Source organism: Megalobrama amblycephala, linkage group LG22, assembly GCF_018812025.1.
Source record: "Megalobrama amblycephala isolate DHTTF-2021 linkage group LG22, ASM1881202v1, whole genome shotgun sequence".
In the NCBI taxonomy this organism is placed as follows: domain Eukaryota; kingdom Metazoa; phylum Chordata; class Actinopteri; order Cypriniformes; family Xenocyprididae; genus Megalobrama; species Megalobrama amblycephala.
This window is the reverse complement of record NC_063065.1, coordinates 18527258-18545917: the sequence shown is the minus strand read 5'-3', so window position 1 is coordinate 18545917 and position 18660 is coordinate 18527258. Positions and strand designations below refer to the sequence as shown.

At 35.3% G+C, this 18660-nt stretch overlaps 1 protein-coding gene across 4 annotated transcripts in view; it reads right to left on the bottom strand.

Moving 5' to 3' along the window:
• The window catches only part of myripb (myosin VIIA and Rab interacting protein b), a 55485-nt gene that overhangs the window by 24871 nt on the left and 11954 nt on the right, over positions 1–18660 (bottom strand). For all 4 annotated transcript variants that reach the window (XM_048174680.1, XM_048174679.1, XM_048174681.1 and 1 more), the window contains exons 3-7: positions 5895–5975; positions 4442–4539; positions 4093–4173; positions 2587–2772; positions 290–479 (exon numbers count right to left, since the gene is read on the bottom strand). In XM_048174680.1, coding sequence (XP_048030637.1) covers positions 290–479; positions 2587–2772; positions 4093–4173; positions 4442–4531 — 547 coding nt within the window. In that variant the 5' untranslated portion in view covers positions 4532–4539; positions 5895–5975. The remainder of the gene's footprint in view (positions 1–289; positions 480–2586; positions 2773–4092; positions 4174–4441; positions 4540–5894; positions 5976–18660) is intronic.

Genomic DNA, 18660 nt, shown 5'->3' with positions numbered 1-18660 from the left:
ATTCAATTGTGTACAGTAGATGTCTGAAGCTTTGTTCTGGTGCACTAGACCAGTGGTTCTCAAACCTGTCCTGGGGACCCCCCACCACTGCACATTTTGCATGTCACCCTCATCTAACACACCTGATTCAAGTCATCAGCTAATTAGTAGAGACTGCAAGAGTTGAATTGGGTGTGTTAGATGAGCAAGACATGCAAAATGTGCAGTGGTGGGGGGTCCCCAGGACAGGTTTGAGAACCATTGCACTAGACCAATGATGAACAGTGTGTGTCTTTGTATATATTCTTACTAGTGTTGTCCAGGCGGTCAACACTCTTCCAACCAGGAAGTGATGAGGCTCTGGACTCCCTCCTGAGTGAAGTGTAGTCTTGGATGTCTGTCTCTACCTCTGCACTCTCCGGGACCCCTGGGGCCATTCCCACCTCAGGGTCCTTCTCTGGAGAATCGTCACTTGTCAAAGAGAATGCTGATCTTGACTTCTAAACATAACAATTGTCATTTGAAATGATGGATACTGCAAGTGTGAACCAATATATTATATATCTTTTTTTTCCCCTTAAAGTCCCCCTGTAGTCAATAATTGTATCCCTTAAAAACTCATCTTTTATAGCCAAAAATGACATATTTAAGCATTTTTTTTCCTGTGAAAAAACTTCTTCATGCCTTAAATAGCTTGAATGTAACTCTACACCCTTGCTTCATTTAGTATATGCGGATCTATGAATATGCTAATTAGGCCCGCCTCCAGTCACTCACATGAGCTCAGAGATCCACTTGGTCAACTTACTGAGGTAAACGCTGCACAATGGTATCGCTTTTTACAACGTCAGACACATAACAGTAATTAATATGATTAGCCTTTTGCTTGACAACCCGTTTTTTTTTTTTTTATATCAACAGTAAAATATACCAGGATAACCTGGCTTCTTTTGTGACTCCCTTGCTTCAGAGCAGTCATAGTTAATGATATGCTAAAGCCCGCTGGCACGTTGACGTGATTGGTTACAAGGTATTTTTTAAACACACAGACATTTAAACAACATTAAAAACTTGATTTTCAGCACAGGGGGACTTTAAAAATAAATACTTTTATTCAACAAGGATGCATTAAATAGATCAAAAGTATAACAAAATAAATACATTGCAAGATACATCTATAATGCAAGATAAAAATAATAGTTTAATTGTCAGATATATATCTGCCAATTAAATTGTTCCTTTCGTCTTGCAATTAGAAACACTTCAGTCAAATATGTGTGTAAGCAGTTAATTAGTTTACAGTAATGTACATACTTAGTTACTCAAAAATAGTAATTACCTGTATAAGAATAGTAATATTTGTTATGTTACAATGTACAAATGTCTGAAAGTTTTCTGCACAAAGTGAAACTGTTTTGCTTTTATGCACAATTTGCATTTGGTTATAGTTTAAAGAAAAGTTTAATAGTGGGTGGCTATAAAACCAACCAGGTTGCATAAAATGAGCTTCACCAGTTGGGGGTGCTAGAGTCTTGCATTATAGCTTATTGACTTACTGTTTTTGCCTATTAGAAATTTCTGTACTACAGCAATACTGAATAACACTAAAAAGCTGTGTGATTACTGATGAATAAGCATTTTTAAAGGGATAGTTCACCCAAAAAATTAAAATTTGATGTTTATCTGCATCCAAGATGTAGGTGTCTTTGTTTCTTCAGTAGAACACAAATGATGATTTTTAACTGCAACCGCTGCCGTCTGTCAGTGGTATAATGCAAGTCAGCAGGAACTTGGACTATAAGAGTAAATAAAACACGACAGACAAATCCAAATTAAACCCTGCGGCTTGTCACGACACATTGATGTCTTAAGACACGAAACGATCGGTTTGTGCAAGAAACCGAACAGTATTTATATCATTTTTTTACCTCTAATACACCACTATGTCCAACTGCATTCATCACTCGATTCGTTTGGTCTGATCGCGCTCTGACAGCGGCAGTGATGTCTCGCGTATATACTTCAATGAGAGCGAGACATCACTGCCGTTGTCAGAGCGTGATCAGACCAAACGAATCGAGTGATGAATGCCGTTGGACATAGTGGTGTATTAGAGGTAAAAAATTATATAAATAGTGTTCGGTTTCTCGCACAAAACGATTGTTTCTTGTCATAGGACATCAATGTGTCGTCACGAGCTGCAGGGTTTAATTTGGACTTGTCTAAGCAAGTTTTATTTACTCTTATTGTAGAAGTTCCCATCCACTAGCATTATTTGACTGACAGACAGCAACGGTTGGAGTTAAAAATCATCATTTGTGTTCTACTGAAGAAACAAAGACACCTACATCTTGGATGCGCTGGGGGTAAGCAGATAAACATCAAATTTTAATTTTTGGGTGAACTATCCCTTCAGCATTTTTTTTTGCATCGCTTTTCCTTGATTCCAACATTCTATCATTATTTTTAATTTCATTTCACTGTGTTGTTTTTGCATTCTGCAGCAGAAGAGACTGTGTGTGTTACAGGTGAGATCAGGAATATGGAATAAGCACTGTAAACACTGTATGATAGGTGCTTGTAAAGGTAGCTTTAACATGCTCTTACCCACAGCGGACAGGAGCTAGTGATGTCGGTCTGGGCTACTGCGCCGTGCTGAGAGGTGGTGTGTGAATGCTGTGTGTCGTGTGTGTATTGTGTTGAGGTAGGGGATGGTAGCTCACTACTCTGATTCTGAGGCCAAACAAACTCAAACTCAGTCTGAATCTCAGACCGTTTCCCCCTCTGAATGATCTACAGAGAGATACATGGAAAAAGTGGAAAAACAGACAACTATAAAAGTTGCATACCAATTTGCATCTGTACAATATTCAATTCATATCCATACTATAGGGTATAGTGCACAAGATTATGATAAGTGCTTCTCAAACCATACCATTGTGAGGTGAAAATAGTATGCCAAAGCAGGTCTACGAATGGATTTTCAAAGTTATTGGGACAAAGTTGACATGTCAAAGAATGTGAAGTCAAAACTGCTGTATGAACTCAAATGTGAATGAAGTTATAAATTATAGGCAATAAATTGTGTTGGATACAAAGCAGAGGGGTCTATGGTATCAAGCTCAATACATCCTGTCAAGAACATAACCAGTTCATATTTCACCACAAAATCAAAAGAAATAAGTTATATTTTACTAAAAGGAAATTACATCTAGTTTTAGTTTTACATTATTTTCATGACAATGAAGAACATTTCCTCCAATTCTCATTACCATAATGAAAAATCTCATTCTTATGATATAAAACAATTATATATTATTTGAACTGTTCATGGTAGTATGTGTTGTATTGTCTAAGTATGAAAAAATCATCGTAGTACACTAACTTTTTACTAACCGCAATGAAAAAAAAAATTATTTAAAAAATGATCTATAATATCTAAAAGAATTTTCTTAATCTCCTATTTCGTAATAATTCTTAATAAATCATGTTTACATACATCGTCCAAACGTTTGGGGTTAGTAAGATTTTCAAATGTTTTGAAAAATGTTTTATCTGATCAAAAACACAGTTTACACAGTAATATTTTGAATTATTATAATAAATTTAAAATAACTGTTTTCTATTTTAATATATTTTAAAATGTAATTTATTCCTGTGATGGCAAGCTGAATTTTCAGCATCATTACTCCAGTCTTCAGTGTCACAGGATCTTTCAGAAATCATTCTGATTTGGTGCTCAATAATTTCTTCTTATTATCAATATTAGAAATATTTTTCAGGATTCTTTAATGAATAGAAAATAGAAATGTTTTGTCACATTTTAAATGTCTTAACTGTGCATCTTGATGAATAATTCAATTCTAAATATAAAAAAATAAAAAAATGAATAAACAAAAGAAAGAAAAAAATCTTACTGACCCCAAACTTTTAAGCAATAATGTAAACTACATGTTCTTCTATTATTATTATTTTGGGCAAATTATTTTGACCTGAATGTTTTGTTATGTGATTTTAATATCTATCAGAATTATGTGATTTTGTGTACAGTTACAGTTAATTAAAACTACTATAAACTACAATGTATTCTCTCAATCACAGAACACCTCTTACTTTTTGAACAATTGTCGTGGCAAGTTCCTCTATGAGTTCTTCTCTGTGGTCATGCAAATAGCGAGCCTCATTCTGTTTCTCCTGTCATATAAGAGACAAAAAAGGCAGCCATGAGAGAGAACTGCAATTAGATGTTCAGGAAACATGAGTAATGGTCAAAACTGAGAGATGGACGAGTCAACAACATTTGAACACTACAAAATAAAGTGAAATTTGTATACAGAATTCTTATATGGGTGTGCAGAAGAACAGATGAATGTACGCATGAATATCTGATTGGTGAGTAAATAATTGGATGGCTGGATAAAGGATGATTTGGTGGTTAGATATATAAACAGGAGTCTCTAACCAGACTGTCTTTGTAGCTCTCTGCTTTAGCGATGGCTTCCTCTATCGCCTCCTCTGCCACACGTAGAGCGACAGTAAGCGTGTCTGCCATGCTGTGACCTGTATCCACATATACACACATTTAAAATGAAAGTGAAAGTGACATGTGAAGGCCAAGTATGGTAACCCCTATTGGGAATTTTCTTCTGTATTTAACCCAGTTAGTGCACAGACATTAGGAGTAGTGAGTAGTGAACACACACACACACTGCAAAAACCGTGAACACACACATGCAGAGCAGTGGGCAGCCATTTTGTTGTGGTGCCCAGGGAGCGATTGGGGTTTAGATGCCTTGCTCAAGTCATTTCCTGTCGGTATTGAGAATTGAACCCACAACGGGTTGGCCTAATGGTGACTCTCTAACCATTAGGCCATGACTGCCTTATTTACAACTTATTATCTGTTTAATGTCTAAAAAACTGAATGCACGATGAAAGCTGATTGTTTTCTGTGTGTATTTGTATGTTTGTGTATGTCGAGTTTTAAGCTTCATAGTAATTCATAGACCATTCAAGTGCTGCAGTAATTACAGCGATTGACCAGCACTCATAGTCAAGAGCCCTTGCTCCTCATGCCAATATAACAATATAACACAGGTCTTATTCCCTGTATTCCCTGACGTGTGTGTGTGTGTGTGTGTTTATATGTATGTGTGTGTGTAATCTTCTGTGGGGGAGTTTCTATGAAGTTTGTTATCAAAGGGGACATGTTTAAAGGTCTAGTTCACCAAAAAATGACATTTCTGTCATTAAGTGCTCACCCTCATGTGGTCCCAAACCCGTAAGACTTTCGTTTGTCTTCGGAACACAAATAAGACATTTTTGATGAAATCCAAGGGTATCTGATCCACACATAGGCAGCAACAACATTGCAACTTTTGAGGTCCAGATTAACTTTTTAGTTGCAGATTAGGGTTTGGGTTCCATATAGATTAATTATTAATACTTTTATTCAGCAGGGGTTCATTAAATTGATCAAAAGTGACAGTAAAGACATTTTAATATTACAAAAGATTGCTATTTGAAATAAATGCTGATCTTTTGATGACTTTCTATTAATCAAATAATCCTGAAAAAAGAATCATGATTTCCACAGAAATATTAAGTAGCACAACTGTTTGCAACATTGATAATAATAAGTAATGTTTCTTGAGCACTAAATCAAAAATGGGCTGTTGAGAATTCAGCTTAGCCATTACAGGAATAAATTACATATATTATAATAGAATATATTAAAATATATTAAAATAGTTATTTAAAAAAATGTGATAATTGCAGCACAGGATTGAGATTTAGGATTAAAGGTTTGATACTGATGTGGGTTTGAGAACTTGGCAGATTTAAAGTCTCTTTATGGGTCTGAAATTTGAAAACACATTTGTAATGACCAGAAGTATATTGATTTTTCATGTTACCTTCACTCTGCCTGTAGAGCGTGGAGTCACTGCCATCACAAACACTGCCATTATCATTACTGCCTTCATGTGCGCTGACCTCTAACAAAACAATAGAGAACATAACATTACACAGACATGATCTATAGACAATGTACACACACACATCTCTTTTCAGTAAAGTTCCTATCTTTACTTGTGTTTGCCAAATAGCTTTTTGAATAATAATAGGCAACTATTTAAATTACAATACGCAAAAGTATACTATCACTGTTGGGTGAAATGGCCCTCCTTTCACCTCTTCTTTAAATGTCTCAGACTTCTCTTTTTGTCCATGAAATGTCCATGTTTAATGCTCTATTTAATCCAGTAAAGCTGTTATAGTGATTTAGAGTAAAAATATTATGGGATGTATAATGACCTTTTGTATCTGCAAGCTTGTAAATGTAAAAACAAAAGACATTTATTGACAAAACTGATGAACATTTTACAGAGAAGCTAGGAATGTAGTGTGTGTGTGTCTGTGTTTAACAGTCAGATTCAAATGTACTATATTATTATTTACTTTATAATTTACAATTATTTTTTAAAAGATTGTTTACTTGTTTATATATATATATATATATATATATATATATATATATATATATATATATATATATATATATATATATATATATATATATCCTCAAGGATGCTTGTTAGATTAAGATGACTTTTAGAGACAATTTTTTTCCCAAATTATAGCTAAGGAACTGACAGAATCATTTAACTTCAAACATACACAAACAAAATAAAATATAATAAAAATAAAATAAAATAAAATAAAATAAAATAAAATAAAATAAAATAAAATAAAATAAAATAAAATAAAATAAAATAAAATAAAATAAAATTTCCAAACTGGTGTCGCTGCATAAAGTACGTATTCTTATATGCATGCACATACTCAAAAACACTCTGATACCAGGTTTGCACATGCAAAAATATATACACACTTCCCATCCATGCTGTGCAGAAACTCCCAGGTCTGTGTGACTAAACACAATGTGGCACAGACTAGTTGGAGGTCAAAACTGAAATGTTAGCTTGAGAAACAAGTGAGAGATGTTACCGTGAAATGGATATACACGTCATTGCCTCTACCTGACCAGGCGGTTACCTTTTCACTTTTTTCAGCTGACCCTGAGAGAGCGCTAGCTCAATATCACCATGACAACAGCATAGAGAAAAAGACCACCACACATCCTGCCTAGTCTGTAATCACAACACACAGAGCCAGTATCACTACTACAGACAGAACGCAGCCATTCACAGAACACATTACCGCTCATGTATAGATTGTCATGTTTACTGCATGATTGCAGAATGAGAGCCATTATCACTAGAAATACCAGGAATGGCTGTTGAGTTTTGAGTAAATATTGTGCCAAATAAAATAATCATAATAAACTAATGGTGAATAATAAAACAGAAATAGCTATTTTGTGTAAATATTGTCCAAAATACAACAACAACAACAACAACAACAACAACAACAACAACTACTACTACTACTACTACTACTACTACTACTACTACTACTACTACTACTACTACTACTACTACTACATCTATTAAAATATTAAAAAATAAAATAAAACTCCAAAACAGCCACTTCTGACGCTGATAATATTTCAGTAAATATTATGTAAAAATCATCATTAAAAAAATAAAATAATGAATTATATTATTATAATTTATAATAATTTAAATAATAAAAAATAACATAACTGTTTTTGATTTTGAAGTATAGATAAATAAATACAATTAAAATATCATATATAATATATCATCATATATAATATCATATATAATATCATATATCATATATCATATATCTTAACACCAGAAACAGATGCTTGTAAAATTAAATAATACAACAACAACAACTACTACGACTACTACTGCTAAATTTTTTATAATATTTTATATAAAATAAAATATTATCAACATCAGAATTGGCTATTTTGAGTAAATAAAATATTTTTAGTAAATAAATAAAAATAAAAATAAAAATAAAAATAAAATAATAAAAAACATTAGTAATTACTATTTTTAAGTTTTGAGTAAATATTATGTAAATAAAAAAAATAGCTTTTATTAAATTGTTTTATGTATAAATCAGCATTATAATTGCTTTCTAGATATCTGGATTGCCACTGGTCATCCAATCTCACAAAACATTCATACAGCTGAAGGTCCTGGTGTCCACAGCAAAGCAGAAAATGTGATCTGGATACAGGAAAAGTCTACATACATTGTGGGAAAAATCATATCACCTCATGAGGTCAGTACAGTCCCACCTTCACGGAGTTATTTAAACTGAGTCTGGCTCATAGCTTAGGGATCAGATGCAGCATGCCAATGAAATAGCTTTCAATTTAGAAACACTGTAAACTCAAATGACTTAATTTAGAAAATGGCAGTTCATTTGTGTGTACACACAAACTGATAAAGACTAGCGTACTCACTCACTCACTCACTCACTCACAGACTATCAGCTGAAAACAAGCTGAAAATCAAGAAACAGCATGTATGCTTCTGACAAACTGATAATGGCACAGTTACAGTACACTATGACTACAGTATAATATGTGATCTCTGTGACACCCAAACACATGCAGTAAATCATAAAAATAAACATGTGGTAACCATGCAAGGCATTTTTAGTGTATAGAGCGCACAAAACACATTTCTGTATTACTCTCTCTATATTTATAAGAACTCATACACAGATTTTTAGAGTATGGATGAGTCATATTCCCTACAGCTCAAAGACACAATTCAAGGTCAACTTAGACTCAGATACCCATACACATACACAAACTCAGCTGAAAGTGTCATCCCCATATTTGCTAGACCAGGGCTTAACAGTAATGATGGTTCAGTGACATCAAGGTGACATTATCTAACTGGCACAGATGAGGTTGAAATTGCAAAAATAGCGAAATTTAGCAAAATATGTTTCTAATTTTTTTTTTTTTTTTTTTTTCATTATTTGCTATTTAAAAACCTAAAAAATGATTTGTTGTAAAATAAAGTTTATTGCAAATTGTTTGATATAGGTGTTAGACTCTAAAAAAAAAAAAAGTGCTATATAGCACTAAAAGTGGTTCTTGGCTCGTAATCATAGGGGAACCACTTTTGGTGCTGTGTAGAACCCATAAGAGGTGCCATATCGAATTTTATTTCTTCAACAAAAATTGTGCTAAACAGCACCAACAGTGGTTCTTTGGCTCATAAAGAACCTTTAAAGGGGCTTAACAGGTTCTTTGTACGGTACTATATAGCACCTTAACCACCCTACAGAACCACTGAAGAACCGCTGAAGAACCACTGAAGCACCAATATTTGGTGCTATACAGCACTTAAAGTTCTTTCCCTTATGATTACGAGCCAAATAACCACTTCTAGTACTATATAGCAGTATTTTTTTTTTAAAGAGTATAGTTGATTGTAAATTGTTAAAAAAAAAATTGTTAAAATAATTTAATACAATTAATTATTAAATAAATATAATACAATCATGTATAATGTTTTTTTTTTTTTTCTTCTGGTGTAAAAGTGGTTGCTACATTAAAATTTACATTTAATCATTTATTAAGTGTTTTTATCCAAAGCGACTTACATATGAGAATAGAAGCAATCAAACCAACAATAAGGCCACCACTTCACATATGTACATGCTCTGTAACTCACGCCCATCATCAAATTCACAAAACAGAGAGAGAGAGAGAGAGAGAGAGAATCTTGAAATTCTTGAAATACTGATACTTCTGATATTGATTGAGAGGAATGATCCTCCAAGTTAAAGGTGCCCTAGAATTAAATATTGAATTTATATTGGCATAGTTAAATAACAAGAGTTCAGTACATGGAAAAGACATACATTGAGTTTCAAACCCCATTGCTTCCTCCTTCTTATATAAATCTCATTTGTTTAAAAGACTTCCGGAAAACATGCGGATCTCAACATAACACCGACTGTTACGTAACAGTCGGGATCATTAATATGTATGACCCCAATATTTGCATATATGCCAGCCCATGTTCAAGGCATTAGACAAGGAAAGGCAGTATTAACGTCTGGATCTGTGCACAGACAAGGTAAGCCAGCAAGAACAACAGCGAAAAATTGCAGATGGAGCATTAATAACTGACATGATCCATGATAGCATGATATTTTTAGTGATATTTGTAAATTGTCTTTCTAAATGTTTCATTAGCATGTTGCTAATGTACTGTTAAATGTGGTTAAAGTTACCATCGTTTCTTACTGTATTCACGGAGACAAGAGCCGTCACTATTTTCATTTTTAAACATGTGCAGTCTGTATAATTCATAAACACAACTTCATTCTTTATAAATCTCTCCAACAGTGTAGCATTAGCCGTTAGCCACAGAGCATATAGCCTCAAACTCATACAGAATCAAACGTAAACATCAAAGTAAATACTTTACTCACATAATTCGAAGCATGCATACAGCATGCATGACGAACATCTTGTAAAGATCCATTTGAGGGTTATATTAGCTGTGTGAACTTTGTAAATGCACTGTAATATAGTCGAGAGCTCGTGTGGCAGGGAGCACACGATTTAAAGGGGCGGCGCTGCCAAAATCAGTGTATAGTTAATGATGCCCCAAAATAGGCAGTTAAAAAAATTAATTTAAAAAAATCTATGGGGTATTTTGAGCTGAAACTTCACAGACACATTCAGGAGACACCTTAGACTTATATTACATCTTGTGAAAAAGCATTCTTGGGCACCTTTAAGAAGTAGATTCTAAGTGTTTTTTTTTTTAATAGTTATTTAAATAGTTTATTAAATAATTGTGTAGGATAGGAACTATATATAGTTCCCATATATATATAGTTCCCCTCCATCCCACACAGTTGAGCGCACAAGTCTTTCTAAGATATTCCTTTGTCCCCCTGAGCGTGCGAGCCATTAAAAGATATTCCTTTGCCCATGAGCGAGCGAACCATTCAAAGATACTCCTTTGCCCATAGCGCGCGGGCCTTTCAAAGATACTCCATTGCCCCCTGAGCACGCGAGAAATTCAAAGATACTCCTTTGCCCATGAGCGCGTGAGCCTTTCAAAGATACTCCTTTGCCCCCTGAGAGCGAGAGCCATTCAAAGATACTCCTTTGCCCATGAGCGTGCGAACCTTTCAACAATACTCCTTTCCCCATGAGCGTGCGAGCCTTTCAAAGATACTCCTTTGCCCATGAGCGCGGAAAGACGCGTTTGGTGCATGCAAACGCGCACCGTCCATGGTCATAAAAATTCGGCTATGTGGACAGTCAAAGCTAGTCCACAGTCTAGTAAACGTTGCTTGCTTGCGCCGACTAAAAACACATGAGAAACAGCATGAGACAGGAGACATTGCAGTACTGATCATTGAACGGTCCATGCATGTGGGTTTGGATAAAACACTTAATCGATTTGATGCCGTGCCCGAACGCCGTTTATCCCTTCACAATGGCGTATAGTTGTCGGGCATGCAGGACTATTAAATTATTTTCTTATTATCATGCTACTTTTATTATTAAATTAATATTGCAATTCATTTGCCCCGCGATATCATAGCGCATCACTGAATAACCGACGTGCTGCGAGGACAATAAAATATTAGTTAGATCTCAATCCAATCGAGCATCTGTGGGATGTGCTGAACAAACAAGTCTGATCCATGGAGGCCCCACCTCGCAACTTATGGGACTTAAAAGGATCTGTAACCTTAAAAGGTTACTGTTAACATCTTGGTGCCAGATACCAAAGCACACCTTCAGGGGTCTAGTGGAGTCCATGCCTCAATGGGTCAGGGCTGTTTTGGCAGCAAAAGGAAGACCAACACAATATTAGGAAGGTGGTCATAATGTTATGCCTACACCACTCTGGAGCATCACTATGCAACTCGTGTTTCATTGTGATTGATCATTCCACACACAACTTCCCATATTCTGCCAAAACATTCATTCTGTCTTTGATGTTTTTTTTCTGAGACAACAATGGCTTTTTAAGTAGAGCATTTGCTTACATTTTTGCTAATTTCCTGACCAATAATTTGTGGTTAAGACAGTTAAAAGCTCTCAAATGTCAAATGCTGAAAAGTTAATTCATTTATATATATATATAAATTTAATATACAGTTGGAACGGAAAGTATTCAGACCCCCTTAAATTTGTTACCCTTTGTTATATTGCAGCCATTTGCTAAAATTAGAAGAACACAGAATTGTTGACATTTTTGCAGATTTATTAAAAAAGAAAAACTGAAATATCACATGGTCCTAAGTATTCAGACCCTTTGCTGTGACACTCATATATTTAACTCAGGTGCTGTCCATTTCTTCTGATCATCCTTGAGATGGTTCTACACCTTCATTTGAGTCCAGCTGTGTTTGATTATACTGATTGGACTTGATTAGGAAAGCCACACATCTGTCTATATAAGACCTTACAGCTCACTGTGCATGTCAGAGCAAATGAGAACCATGAGGTCAAAAGGAACTGCCTGAAGAGCTCAGAGACAGAATTGTGGCAAGGCACAGATCTGGCCATGGTTACAAAAATTTTTTTTTCTGCACTTAAGGTTCCTAAGAGCATAGTGGTTGCAATCGAGGGAAAGATGAATGCGGCCAAGTACAGGGATATCCTGGACGAAAACCTTCTCCAGAGTGCTCAGGACCTCAGACTGGGCCGAAGGTTTACCTTCCAACAAGACAATGACCCTAAGCACACAGCTAAAATAACGAAGGAGTGGCTTCACAACAACTCTTGAATGGCCCAGCCAGAGCCCTGACTTAAACCCAATTGAGCATCTCTGGAGAGACCTAAAAATGGCTGTCCACCAACATTTACCATCCAACCTGACAGAACTGGAGAGGATCTGCAAGGAGGAATGGCAGAGGATCCCCAAATCCAGGTGTGAAAAACTTGTTGCATCTTTCCCAAAAAGACTCATGGCTATATTAGATCAAAAGAGTGCTTCTACTAAATATTGAGCAAAGGGTCTGAATACTTAGGACCATGTGATATTTCAGATTTTCTTTTTTAATAAATCTGCAAAAATGTCAACAATTCTGTGTTTTTCTGTCCACATGGGGTGTTGTGTTTACATTAATGAGGGGAAAAAAATGATTTTAGCAAATGGCTGCAATATAACAAAGAGTGAAAAATTTAAGGGGGTCTGAATACTTTCCGTACCCACTGTATATAAATATATATATATTTAATATTTTGCAGTTTTTATATTTTAATATATTTTAAAATATATTTACTCATGTGATGGCAAAGCTGAATATTCAGCTTTGTCTTCAATATCTCATGATCCTTCAGAAATTCATTATAATATGCTGATTTTGTGCTCAAGAACCATTTCTTGTTATTATGTTGAAAGCAATTGTGTTGCTTAATATTTTTGTGGAGCCTGTGGAACATTTCTTTTTCAGGATTCCTTGGATAAAGTTCAAAAGAATGGCATTTATTTTAAATTTATTTGAAAAAAGTATTAAAGTGTCTTTATAGTTACTTTTGAACAATTTAATGCATCCTTGCAGAATAAAAGTATTAATTTCTTTAAAAAAATAAAATCTTCCTGACCCCAAACATTAGAAAGTGTGTATAAATATATTTTGTTTTAGCTTTTTTTTTTTTTTTTAAATAAATAAAAAATTGCCAGACCTATTAAAGGATTAGTTCACAATCAGTAAGTTGAAAAGCGAAGGCATAGGACGTACCATAAGCTTTTTGAACTGTGAGAGTTTTACACTTTCTTCGTAAATAGAATGGGATTACGTGATTACGTCACTTCCTGTTTGTTGCTGCTGCGCTGTTTGAGCTAGAGCTCCGTCAAGCTGATTCCTAATTGCTTGTTTTTGTCTCTTAAAATCAAACTTATAACATATCACTCTTTCTTTTTCGGCGGGGGAACACATCCCAAACAATATTTTACATAAAAAATCACTCGGATTACCTTGATATCGCTAGTTTTATCCGACTTCCCGAACATTCGCTATTAGCTTTAGCCCGTTAGCAATAGCGGCGTGGTCACTCTAGCGTTTGTACTCTTCTCTCACTATATTATTGTTCATCTATTCTAATGGCGAGTGTATCGGATGTTTCTTTACCTTTGTGTGCAGGTGAGGACACGTTTGAGCTGCATGCGGTGCATTTGGAACTGGAGGACATGGAGTGACAGATTCGGACCCTTCTCGAGAAGCAGGCCGAGCTACGCAAGCAGCAGACAGCGCTGGAAACTTCCTGTGCTTACGCTCACCGCTCCTTGGTAAGTTTGCAGCGCGATATTAACACTCCTGCTTCCTCTACGCCGTGTGTTTCTCTGCACAGAGAAACTCTGCAAAAGAGAAACTCGTAATCTAGAACGCAAATGGAGACAATCTCATTTAGAGGTCTTCAGAATCGCGTGGAAAGACAGCTCGTCCCATTGTAGAAAGACTCTAAAAGCAGCCAGAGCCGAGCATCTCCGCAAACTCATAGACAATAACCAAAACAATCCAAGGTTCTTGTTTAGTACAGTGGCTAGATTAACAAATAAACAGACATCAACAGAACAAAACATTTCATTACAATTTAGTAGTGATGACTTTATGAATTTCTTTACTGAGAAAATCGAAAATATCAGAAATACAATTGTAAATGTACAACCTTTAACAGAGTTTTATGATTCAGCCTCAATTATCGCCCCTCAAGAACAGTTGCAGTGCTTTACAACTTTAGGACAGGAAGAGCTAAATAAACTTATCACTGCGTCTAAACCAACAACATGTTTATTAGATCCAATACCAACTAAACTACTGAAAGAATTGTTACCTGTAGCAGAAGAGCCTCTTCTCAATATTATCAACTCGTCTTTATCTCTAGGTCACGTCCCACGACCGTTCAAGCTAGCAGTTATTAAGCCTCTCATTAAGAAACCACAATTAGATCCAAACGTATTAGCAAATTACAGACCCATTTCAAATCTTCCATTTATGTCTAAAATACTAGAAAAAGTGGTGTCGGTCCAATTATGCTCCTTCTTGCAAAAAAATGCTATCTATGAAAAATTTCAGTCAAGATTCAGATCTCATCATAGCACAGAAACTGCGCTTGTTAAAATTACAAACGACTTACTTCTAGCTTCTGACCAGGGCTGTATCTCAATACTAGTGTTACTTGATCTCAGTGCTACACTATAGATCACAAAATACTCGTAGATCGACTACAAAATTACACTGGTATTCAGGGACAGGCATTACGGTGGTTTAGGTCGTACCTATCAGACCGTCACAATTTTGTTTATATAAATGGGGAAAAATCTAAGATCACGATAGTATACTATGGAGTGCTGCAAGGATCTGTGTTAGGCCCTCTGCTATTTTCAATCTACATGCTGCCACTCGGCAATATTATAAGAAAACATGGAATTAGTTTCCACTGCTATGTCGATGATACTCAGTTATATATTTCAACACAACCAGATGAAATCTCTAAATTATCCAATCTGACAGAATGTATTAAAGAAGTAAAACATTGGATGACTAGTAATTTTCTTCTATTAAATTCAGATAAGACTGAAGTATTACTTAATGGGCCAAAAACCTGCACACAGAATCTTTCAGACTACAATCTGCATTTAGAAGGATGTACTGTTACTCCATCCTCGACAGTTAAAGACCTGGGTGTTATAATAGACAGCAACTTGTCCTTCGAAAATCATATTTCATATGTTACAAAAACAGCCTTCTTCCACCTCAGAAACATTGCTAAGATACGGAATATGTTATCTATTTCTGATGCAGAAAAGTTAGTCCATGCTTTCATGATGTCTCGATTAGATTACTGTAATGCATTATTAGCTGGTTGTCCTGCTTCGTCAATAAACAAGCTACAATTAGTACAAAATGCAGCTGCTAGAGTTCTTACCAGGTCAAGAAAATATGATCATATTACACCAATTTTATCATCTCTACACTGGTTACCTATTAAGTTCCGTATCGATTATAAAGTATTGCTAATGACCTATAAGGCTCTAAATGGTTTAGCTCCTGTGTACTTAACCAATCTTCTATCGCCCTACAATCCTTCACGCTCTTTAAGATCACAAAACTCTGGACTTCTGGTTGTACCTAGGATATCTAAGTCCACTAAAGGAGGGAGAGCGTTTTCACATTTGGCTCAGAAACTCTGGAATAGCCTTTATGATAATGTTCGGGGCTCAGACTCGCTCACCCAGTTTAAATCTAGATTAAAGATGCATCTCTTTAGCCAAGCATTCACATAATGCATCTCAGATCAATTGCACATGACTATCTTTGCTTAATGTTATGAACAGCAGCTACGCTAATTATTCTCCATTTGCTTTTCTGTTTTGCCTCGGGACACCCGTCCCGAGGTGACTAGAGAGGACTTCAGCTTCAGTTTGGATCCAGCCTCTTAAGAAGACCTCAGATGACCAACACCTGTGAAGAGACGGCGCCAACTCCTGTGAGGATTTCAGAAGACGCAATCATCTGGATCACCATGCACATTGCACAATTTCTATATCCTAATTATTGTTAATGTAATTCATTTTTCCAGTAGCTCATTGCTTGTACGTTCAGTTAAACGGCTAACAGTGATTGTAAATTAATTGCCTAAATTATTACATTATTTGCTAACTGCATTCTTTAAATTGTAATGTTGACATGCATTCTCTGTAAAGCTGCTTTGAAATATGTATCGTGAAAAGCGCTATACAAATAAATGTGAATTGAATTGAATTGAATAGAATACGGAAGGCCGTCTGGCGGAAGCTAAATATTTTACTTCATAACTTGTTAAATATGATATTTTTTTTACACAAACGCATTGCTTTGCTCCAGAAGGCCTTTATTAAACCGCCGGAGATGTGTGGAATATCTTTATGATGGATGGATGTGGATGATGACACTTTCTTCAGCTCATACTTGATGATCACAATCACTGCCATTTTAAAGCTCGGATGTGTCAGGATATTTATTAATATTTCTCCAATTGTGTTCATCAGAAAAAAGAAAGTCATATACATCTAGGATGGCTTGAGGGTGAGTAAAGCTTAGGGTAATTTTTATTTGAAAGTGAACTAATCCTTTAAGTCTGAATATGCTTATTTTGTGAAGTTATTCTTACTTCATGCACCTAAAGTAAACCAAAGTTTAAATGAGCACAACAATAGGCATCCTGAAATCACACTTTTCTACAATGGTTTACTTACCATTGTCTTTGCATATTAAGCAGGAGTAGGAACTTGTGTAAAATGCACCATATTCATATTACAGAAATCATGTCTAAATTATTCCCTTTTGCGGGAAACCCAGAAACCATGTGACTAATAAGATAACAACTGTAATTTATGTGAGAGGAGGAAAAACAGTCACTAATAACAATATCTAATTGGTTGGAACTCCTCTAGGAGAATCAGGACATGAACAAATAATTAGGTTAACATTGGGTTAAGCATAGTGGAGACTTGTAAAATGGTCTAAGACCGAGGTTAGAACCTAAAACAGCATCATGCAACTTATTTTTCTTTTCCTTCTTTACTTAGTTTTTTTTTTCCCTTTCCGTTGAGAGTTTTGCATTTTAAGTTAAGTTTTTGCTGCAAGGCTTCAGTCAACAACTCTATAGTTCAAACTTCAGCCATGAGACTCTGCTCCATTCATCGTCCAACACACAAGAATGTGACTGGCTTCCCCAAGACATCACTCCAGACATGAAGAGACATCCACAAACCAGTGAACATGGGAAACCTCTTTTCAGCAAGGATGCCACAGAAGGGAATCCCCATCAAAGACACAAACAACAAACACAAGAAAGGCCTCCAGATTCTAGCCAAACTGGTACATTAAGAAAGTTATAACCACAATGAATAGTCAATGAAAAGATTAAATTAATGACTGATGGTTCGTTCAGGTTAGGTCTTAAAAAGTGCATATATTTCTAGAAACTTGGGATTTCATCATTTCACTCTCTTAAAACTCTTTCCCCACTTTCTTCTTTTCTGCAACTCGTGTGAATGTGTGTGTGTGTGTGTAATGGTGAATAAAGTCTTGTTTGTATTTAAAGAGAAACTGCTGACCTTGTTACCTTGCTAGTAATAGTATTTTCAATATATTTTGGATATTAATATTCACTGCAGAGTTGATAGTTACGGCCTGTTCAATTGAGCGCTGGATGATTTATTTGTTCGACCATAAAATAAGTGATTCTGTCAAATTCCTTATAAAATTAATTAATAATAATTAATAAAATGTGTGTATGAACTTGTTTAATACATCACAAAGCAGCATATGCATACTCTAACAAATGTAGCGTGATTGCTGTGTTAAAAAATAATTGTCAAAGTGATATATTCTTTTATAAAATCTATTAAATAAATATTGCTTCACTATCTGCTCTGTTCTGTCTTTTTGCCTCTCTCTCTCTCTCTCTCTCTCTCGCTCTCTCTCTCTCTCTCTGGGTGCAGTAAAAGTGTGGTGTTATAGAGACAGACCATTTAACAGCTGCAGCCATGACCTACTGTGAGATCACTTCAATGTTTCTTATTTAATTTGATCTGTGTGTTTTTCAAGGACAGAGAGAAACAGTCAAGCAAGCTTCAACACACAAACACACATTCATTCTCTTACAGGCTAACTATAGCTGACCTATACAAGTTGCAAATGCATATAAATAAAATCTAGCTCTCTTGCACAGATTAACCTGTACAAGGACGT